Source organism: Ictidomys tridecemlineatus, chromosome 3 (assembly GCF_052094955.1).
Source record: "Ictidomys tridecemlineatus isolate mIctTri1 chromosome 3, mIctTri1.hap1, whole genome shotgun sequence".
Lineage (NCBI taxonomy): Eukaryota > Metazoa > Chordata > Mammalia > Rodentia > Sciuridae > Ictidomys > Ictidomys tridecemlineatus.
In genome coordinates, this window is record NC_135479.1 from 200094132 (window position 1) to 200103423 (window position 9292).

General features: G+C 39.0%; 1 protein-coding gene across 1 annotated transcript in view; it reads right to left on the reverse strand.

Moving 5' to 3' along the window:
- The window catches only part of Cyyr1 (cysteine and tyrosine rich 1), a 104545-nt gene extending 101902 nt beyond the window's left edge, over positions 1 to 2643 (reverse strand). Inside the window, exon 1 of the mRNA XM_005335393.5 lies at positions 2425 to 2643. Within this exon, the coding sequence (XP_005335450.3) occupies positions 2425 to 2497 (73 nt within the window). The 5' untranslated portion in view covers positions 2498 to 2643. The remainder of the gene's footprint in view (positions 1 to 2424) is intronic.
- Between the last annotated feature and the right edge of the window lie 6649 nt (positions 2644 to 9292).

Below are 9292 nucleotides of genomic sequence, written 5' to 3' on the forward strand. Positions count from 1 at the left end.
GGGTAAACCATGAGAATTCAGGTATAGAAACCTTGCTGTTATTTGCAAAACCACGTGGAATATGGATTTTTTTTTTTTTTTGGAGGAGTGGGGAGGAGACACCAAGGATAAAACTCAGGGGCACTTGACCACTGAGCCACATCCCCAGTCCTATTTTGTATTTTATTTAGAGATGGGGTCTCACTGAGTTGCTTAGTGTCTCTCCATTGGTGAGGCTGGCTTTGAACTCGAGACCTTCCTGCCTCAGCCTCCCTAGCCTCTGGGATTACAGGTGTGTACCACCGTGCCGGGCTTGGAAGGTGGAGTTTAATGCATTCATTTTGCAGAAAATAATTTAGAAGATAAGTGGTTTATCTACTTTGGTTTTTGTCCCAAGAAACTGGTAATTTACCACACTGTTTGAATATTTTTATTTCTGTGGTTTTCTGGCATCTAGCCCCAACAGACACTTCCAATTTTATATCTTAGTTCTAACCAAATGGAATTATCCATCATTGAACATATCCAGTTCATTGTTTATGCCTTTGTTCCCACTATATGCCCTAACCCATCTCCTTTTGTCAGGGGCTTCTCTATTCTTTGAAGATCTTGCCCAGAAAAAAATTCAGAGCATGACCTGTGCTTATTTTCCAATAAATAGGGCAAGCTTAAAAAGGTCTTGAAATAAGAATTTCAGGAATCAACACCAAAGAACTCATTAACTAAATATTTCTCATGAAAGACAACCTAGTACTGGCTTGCAATTACTTCGTAGTTTACTAGGTAGATTGAGAATCACAGAAACAGAAGGAGTGACAGCTATCCATAGGAAGAAACCTTGCAGCCGGCCAGCCTTGCTGTTTCCTGAGTCCTGGGGAACTGGAGACCTAGCATTGAGAAAAGTAGAGGAAGAGGACAGGGGTGCAAAGTAGAAACTTTCATTCCACCAAGGGCATAAAATACACACAAGAATAAGAAAAACCTGGTTCAGTGAAGTGGCTGAGTAAGGGCAAGCAAGGATTAAGCAAATTTCATTTGTTTATTATTTTCGTATTTTTATTTTCTTTTGATAAGCAGAGGAGGAGAAAGAATCATCATTACTTCCAATGAACTAATAAAGAGATTTTTAAATAAAACTAACATGAGTGCAATTGATACTCCATCAAATATGGAAAGCCTCATAGGATTTAAAAATAAAATGAATATTGCAATCCGATTAAAATGTTAGATTCATAGAAGTAGACTTTTCTACTTCTATGAATTTCTACATTAGAAAGTCAGCATTTCCCCTACAATAAAACAAGTTTTGCATTTTAATAAACAGATCAAAAATTTCTATTAAAGTTATTCTGACTCCTTTCTGTCAAAGTTGGATAAGGAATTCAATTCCCTTGGTTCTCAGGTAACAAAGTAGAAGAGCATCTTCATTCCAATGACAGAATTTTTTAAATCTTAAAAGGTAAATTGCAATGTTATTCATACACTTAGCATTTCAAGGTCATGGGTAAGACTGTGATTTTTGTCATAGGAACTTAGAGACATGAAAACATTTTACAAAGAACTTGCTTTTTGCTGGCACAGTTTTGTGAACCAAACAGATGCAAGGACCACATATGTAATTAACTTTCTACTTGAATAACCAATGGAAAGGCCATTTAGGGCTCTGTATCAATCACAAAACAAGAAAACCCACTTTGCTTCATTAATTATTTGCAATTCTCACTAAGAGTAAATGGAAGGAGGAAAATGAGATGCCCTTCACGTACAAGTGCTTAACCACATCAAAGAAAACAGATTAGACTCTGGGTGAATTCGTGCCTCTCAAAAATTGTATGTTTAAGTCAGAGCATTCAATTGTCTAGCTTTCAATACTTGTGACTCTCCTAAAGAGCAAAAGCAAAAGTGTAAGGGTTTTTATTTCTAACAGAAAAAAAAAAAAAAACACGGAATATTTAGAAAGTGGGAGTTAGAAGGGGCCATGAGTTACCCATAACAAAATGGGAAATTCACCAAATTCCATTATTTTTAAATTTAGCAGTACTTCTTTGCTTCAGATGCTTTTATGAAAGTGATTTCCCATTACCCCTTAGTCTCCGCCATCGCCCCAGATTTCCCTTGAATCCTTGATACACTTTGTCCTGCTTAGAGTGAAATCCCCTAAGTACCGGAATGTGGATTCCAAGTTGCTTGGCAGAGAGAAAAAAAAAGAAGGGAAAAAAGCAAACTAGAAAAGTTAAAGAAAAAAAAATCAAAAATACAAAAACAAAAGGCAGAGCAGAGGGCTCAAGCGAGCTGGTTCCTGCTGTCGCCTCGCGGGGACTCCAGAAGCTCTGCTGGCTACAAAGGTCCTTTTCTGTCCTGCCCAGCCGGCGTCTGCCCAGACGGCGACCTGATCACAGTCCCTAGACCCCTGACCTTCTCCCGCCGCCTGACCTTCTCACTGACCTGCGTAGACAAAAAGCAGGACCAACTTCGGAAGCAAGACCCCTGGATGCCCGGGCAGCCTCAGGGCGTCCATCCAAGCCGGTGGCCCGAGACTGCGCGCCAGGACGCACGGACGGACGGTGTGGACCGAGGCTGGAGTTCAAGGAGCGCGCGGTACCGGAGGGCACGGGAGGATGGAGTGCGGTCAGACGGAGAGAGCAGTGCTCCTGAGAGCCCGGCCAAGCGGGGACCTGGCCATGGCCCGGCCAACCTCCGAGGAGAGCTTGTCGGCGCGTGGCGTGAGAGGTGCGGGCTCCGGGATGGGGCGCGGTGGCCAGGACCCGACGCGCTGGGGGCTGAGGACTCTTTGTCCCTCCCCACTGCACTGGAGAGAGGCGGCTCTTCTGGCGTCCGGGCCACCCAGGCTCACATTTCATCTCCGCGGGTGGCACTAACAGGGGGCAGAGGGCGGGGAGGCGCGACTCCTCCCCACGATGCCGTGCTTCCTTCTGTAGAGTGACTGAGGACACCGCCTGGTCCTGAAGGAACTTTTTCTAACCCTCTGCCTGGGCTGCTGCTATGGTGTTTGACCAGCTCCTTTTCCTGCCTGCCCTCCAGCACTATTTTGTCCTTCATAAGCAATAGATAAAGAACGTTACTTTTTTTTTTTTTAATCTTTAAACAAATGAAGAGAATTTTCAGGGTTGAAGCTAATTGTACAAAGAATGAGAGTAAAGAAAATCCAGAATTGGAAAGTACAGAAACTGTCTGGTATCTTTTCTGAAAGCTGATAAAATGTTTTATTTATTAAATACGTAATGAAAGCATGCCAGTGGAGCAAGGGAAAGCAAAACGAAACAAGAATGTACACACTCATCACTATTGTCGAACGATATTCTGGAGTTACTGGCCTATGCAATTAGAAAAGAGAAAGGAAAAAGTTGTTTTTTTTTTTCTGGATTGGAAGCAAAATTATTATCAAATGAGATGGATATGTGAAAATCAAAGGGAACCAACTCTAAAGCTCTCATCTAAAAAAATAAATTTTTCTTTCTTGCAAATAAAAATTATCAAAGGCTCAATGTTATGAAGAAAGGAGGAAAAATGGGGGAACAAGTAGAGATACTTCTCTTAGCTAATAGATATTAAGGCTCCCTAAACTATTCTATAAATTTGAGAGCAAAACTATCTCGATAAAAAAAATACCAACATGTTTCTTTTTTTTTTTTTCCCAAAGCCAATTTGATCTTAAAGTTTGTGTGGAAAGTAAACATGGAAAAAAATATATATATATATATATAATGAATAGGACTAGCTTCAGCAGATATTAAATATATATGTATTATAATATCAAAATAATTAAAACAGTTTAGATTAGCCATTGAGATACATAGGCTCAATGGCAGAGAATAAAGAAACTAACCACATACAACAATTCAATTTATGATAAAATAGTGTAATAGCAGGGGAAATGACTTTACTTGTTAATAAATTAAGTTGGTACATGCATAGGCATTTTGGAGCTTTATCTTCTTCCATTAAAGTCAATTCCACAATGAATTAAATATTTAAGCTTTTTAAACATGCTGACAAGAAAATTTTAGATAAAATAAATAATAACATTCAAGGAATTATGAAACAGGAGAGTCTTTTCTAAAAATTCCCCAAATTCAGAAACCATAAAAGACAATATTGACCAAATTGACTAAATAAGAATTAAGAATTTCTGTATGTAACTCATTAAGCATTTGACTGGTAAAAATATTTGCAATGCATACAATGAACACATCTGATCTTTTACTACTTAAGGAGCTTAAAATCAATAAGAAAAAGTACAACAATCCATTGAAAACCAAGAAGCAAAAGAAAAATCAACAATAGAAACTTAATTTAACAGACCTTCTATTAAAATGTGTGTTTGTGTGTGCATGTGTGTGTGTGTGTGTGCGAATGCGCGTTTGTTAATTATGAGCAAAAGCTCACATGTGAGACAATGAAAGAAGGTTTAGAGATGAAATGAGAACCTTAACCCAATCAGTGAATTAATTCCCTGTTAAGGATTAACTCAGTGGTAACCGAAAGCAGGTAGGGTGTGGCTGGAGAAGGTGGGGTTTACCTTTTGTCCTGGTGAGGAGAGTTCTCTTTCTTTGCTCCCTGGTCTTCGTGTTCTGAGCCACATCCCTCTGCCACATTCTTCTGCCATGATATTCTGCGTCACCTTGAGCCCTGAGGAATGGAATCAGCCATCTATGGAGTGAGACCTCTGAAACTGTGAGCCCCCAAATAAACTTTTTCTCCTCTAATTGTTCTTGTCAGGTCTTTAGGTCACAGTGGCAAAAAAAGCTGACTCAAACAGAAATTGGTACGGAGAAATGGGGGCATTGCTTTGACTAACCTGATCATGTAGTTCAGAAGCTTTCTGAAATTTGTGGGAGGAATTTTGAAAAGTTCAGACAAGCAAGCTTGAAAAGCTTTCGATTCTGATAGGAGCTCAGAAGACCAGAATGCTGATGGGACTGTGGATACCCAATGGTGGGCTCGTGAGCTATCAGAGGAAAAGGAAGACAACTATTGATAACTTGACCAGAGGGCATTCATGTTATGTTCTAACTAAGAAGCTGTCTACATTCTACCCAAGTCCTAAGACTTTGTTAGGCTGAATTTAAAGGTGAGGTGTTTCTTAATCAGGTGGAAGAAATGTCTAGGCAGCATAGATATTACTGGCAGCTTTCAGCAAGTTTATTATGATAATCAGGAACAGAAAGATTTGAAAAATTTGCAGTTCCCACCAGAAAACTGTGAGTAAAACTGGGACTATGGAATATGTGGTTGTTATAGACATTATAACTACTAACAAATCTCCAAAAACTTTGCAGAGAGAGACAATTAGAAAGATTAGATCTTGGCAAGATCACACCAATCTCAGGCTCAAGGGAAGAAAAGTAAAAATTCCTTTGAGATGAGTGGGGCACCCTGCTTGCACAGGGTGGCTTAGGAAGTTGCTTCCCCATCCTCAGTCACCCAGGTACTGAAAGACTACTGCAGCTGTGGTCTCTGGAAGCTTGGCTCTTGCTCCAGATAGCAGCAGGCCTTGGTGACAACCACGTGGTACTGGTTCTACAGGAAGACAGAATGATGGGATTAAAGGGTCATGGAGGCTTCCACCATGATTTCAAAGGAAGGCCTAGGAGGCCAGGCAGTGTTCCAGGGTCAGAGTCCCTGCAGGCTGCTCCTAGAGGGAGAAATTGTAAAAACACATTGAGGAGATCAAATATGGAAATAAAAATGTAGGCTAGAAGCAACTTTAGGAGGAAAAAGAAAAGAATTCATCAAAGAAATATATTTTTTTTAATTATGGGCTATAATGATATTTGAATGTTCATATTTAAAATGCTGAGTTCTAAAGAGAATTTTTGAAAAAAAGCCTGTATATAGAAATATCCATATATACATATATTTTAGCAACTATAAATTTAAAAACTATAAATTACCATATGTATTTAAATTTTTTGCTTCAAAAAGAAAGAACATCAGATAAATATAATAAGATATCTCATCTGCAACCCTGAAATGTAAAAGAGAGTGAAAATATTTTAAACATTTGAAAGATGAAGACTAAAGTTTAGGAATCCCATTTCCTAATCAATTTCCATGTTTATGTGAGTCCATGAAGATCAATGTTTATAACAGTATTTATTAGAATTTTAAAACACAGAAAAAGAACATGTCCAGCTGAGGTAGAATAGTTAAGTAAATTAGGATACATATATATTATGGATTAATATTCAATACTTTAAAATTAGGAGAAATCCTTATAACTTATATAGTTATAATATATAGTGTACAGAAAAATAAGATTAAAAAATATTTTAATAATGAGAAGATGCTTATCAATGAAAGGTGAGTGTGTTCTTTTATTAAACTTTATTTCTTGACCTTCCTCTTAGGTATCTCGTTCTTTTTTTTAAAAAAGCCTTAGTCTATGCTTACTGTTACTGTTTGATGTTTAAAATTAAATGCAGGATAATTAAGATCTAATCTGATAGTTCCAACTATGATCTTCTATATAAAGTCTTGGGAGAAAATTAAGTAGGCAGAGCAGCTGCTTCACAGTGTTGATTAGATGTCACATCTTTGATGAGGTCTAGTCTGACCACACTTTCAAAGATCCCATCCAGCCTCTCCTGTTCCCTATGACTGACCTCTCACCCTGTGCATGTTCTACTTTTTTCTCTTTGACATGGCATATTTTATAGTCTGCCCTACCGTATGATTTATTATGTTTATTGTAGGATGTTTAATATGTGCATGTGGGTATATGTTTTCTGTCCCAAATAAGAACTTCTTTTCTTTCCCTAGTAATGGAGTCCTGCTCTACCACTGGCTGGGTTTCAGTCTACAGCTGGTGAGAATGAATATTGAGGACCTGTCTCCTTCTGATGGTTGCATGTATGTCTCCATGAGAGATTATACTGATGCTGAATTGATAGAACTGGGAACAAGTTTAGGCAGAAAGCCAAGGAAGATGCAGCAGAAGGGCTGCTGCGGCTTTGGGATACTGGTACTGGAGGCATAGTCCCATCAGAGAGGGAAATGAATAACATTTATTTTCAGCCATTAATGAGGACCATGCCATCTTTTTTATCGTCCTGCTTTTTACTTCTTATAAAAATGCTTGCCCAATGTGAGGGAGTTACCCATGGCACCCCTCGGATGGAAGAACTCCAAGACCTCCTAGATGACTTAAAAATGAAGGCCATTTATATAGCCAACCACACTGGTCCTGACAATGAACCATTCACAGCAAGAATGAAGGACAGTTCTCCAAACCCTTCAGAGCAATATTATAGAGCTCTGGTCTCAATCCTGAGCCCTTTAGGGGGTCTTCTCTTCTGTGAGCAGCACAGGCTATAGCTGGTAAGGGAGAAACTAAAAAGATTAAGAAGCAAAGAATACAGTGTGGACCAAAGAAATGTGACAGAGAGGGCAAAGGAAACACAAGGGGTCTAATTAAAAAAAAAAAAAAAAAGACAATAGCAAGATGCCTTCACAGGAGAAGGGCAACAATGGACTTTCAGTGTTCTTCCCTAAAGATATTTATGGAACCCAACTATATGTCATGGGACGATGGTGGCAAATCTAGCCTGGTGAGCAAAAGCTGACACAGTATGAATGTTGCATTATATTGATGATATGATGTTAACTTCTGAGTATTTTGTTCACCTAGAGAGGTCAACTCAAACTGTGGTGGTGCATCTCTAAGAGAGAGGATGGACCATCTGCTTCTCCACATTACGAGGACCTGGGCTGTCTGCCAAGTACTCAGGGCTATCTGGTTGGAAATTGCTATTAAAGAAAAAGTCCAAGTTTTCCCAACTCCCAAAGAGTCACCGAATTTCTTGGGAATGTTAAGATATTTTTGTCCCTCCAAAGGCAAACCTGATCATACTGGGAACTAAAACATCTTGAGGCCTTTTCTCAAGAAAATAGAGTTGCAGAGCAATGATATGAATTGGGCATGCCAGCCCAGGAACAGCTCCATGCATTCGATGCCGATGCCTCTAGCTGCCATGATGGGTTTAAGGGATCCTGCGGCAATGGCAGGGCAATAAATAAATGCCCTTAGGTCCCTGATCACATCTATGAAAGGAGGCAAAGATATAGAAAGACATTTGGAAACAACAGCTTCGTTTGGAACTGTGCATGGTTTATACGGCAGCACAGAGCCATATTCTTCTGCCAGGCTCAGGTAACAGATGACCTAACTGAAGTTAAATGACTGAAAATATGCCAGCTGAGGATGTAACTGCCTGGCTATACAGAAAGACAGGTCATGAAGAAATAAAGCTCCATGGCCCATAGCAAAAAATGGGGACTCCCATGAAGATAACCCACTATTGTATGTGCATGTGTTTTTTACTGTGTCTGTTCCATGCAGCAGCCATGGCTAATGCTTCACGTGATGAGATGAATAGCCCGAGGGAGGCAACATCACCACAGTGGCAGGTGGACTTCACTGGACCCTTGCCCCCATCAGAGGCTGCAAGTTTGCCCTCACGTGTGCAGACACACACTGGACTGCTACTACAGGCACATGTTTGCAGAAGGGCCATGATTGCTGTTTCCTAATTTTCCTAATTTACTGCTTAGTTCTTAAATAAATGTTACATTTTGTAATATTATTCCATCATCATATTGGAGAATATTTAATGATATAGGAAAATGGTCATAGACTCTTTACGGAGGAAGCCAAACTATGTTTACTATAGGATCCTAATTTAATGAATCAATACATCTTTACTTTTGATTGCTTCTTATGTTTTCAAATATTTACAACAAACATGTGCTGTGCTATAATGATTAAAAACTAGATTTAAAGTAAGATCTTTTAGTCTGATTATGCCAATTAGAGTAGATGTTTCCTAATGACTAATGTTATGTGAAAGATTTCAAATGCATTTGTAGATCAAATGATTTCACCTCTGATAAATTTTAATTCCAGCCATAGTAATGAAACTTTAAGACCAATATTCATTGATGAGCATTTATTAGCATATCATGTGTAACTGGGTGTTGTGTTTGTATTATGGTTATGTCTTTGGATGATGTATATATCTACACTATAAATGCTTGAAGATGATTGAAAAAGCTATGGATCACATAGGACAGATGAGCAGTTTTAACCATTGGGTTCATTTAGCATGGAAAAGTTAGGACATTTTTCACACAATGTTTGTGTCAGTTTCCTAGTTTCATAGATGGGAAACTAAGGCCAAAGTACCACATCAATTAGAGGGAGGCAGGATCCCATGCAGAGAGGTCACAGAGATTTTGCAATGATATGATAGATTGTTCCCTGAGTTTGATGACAATCCTCTTCTGATTTCTC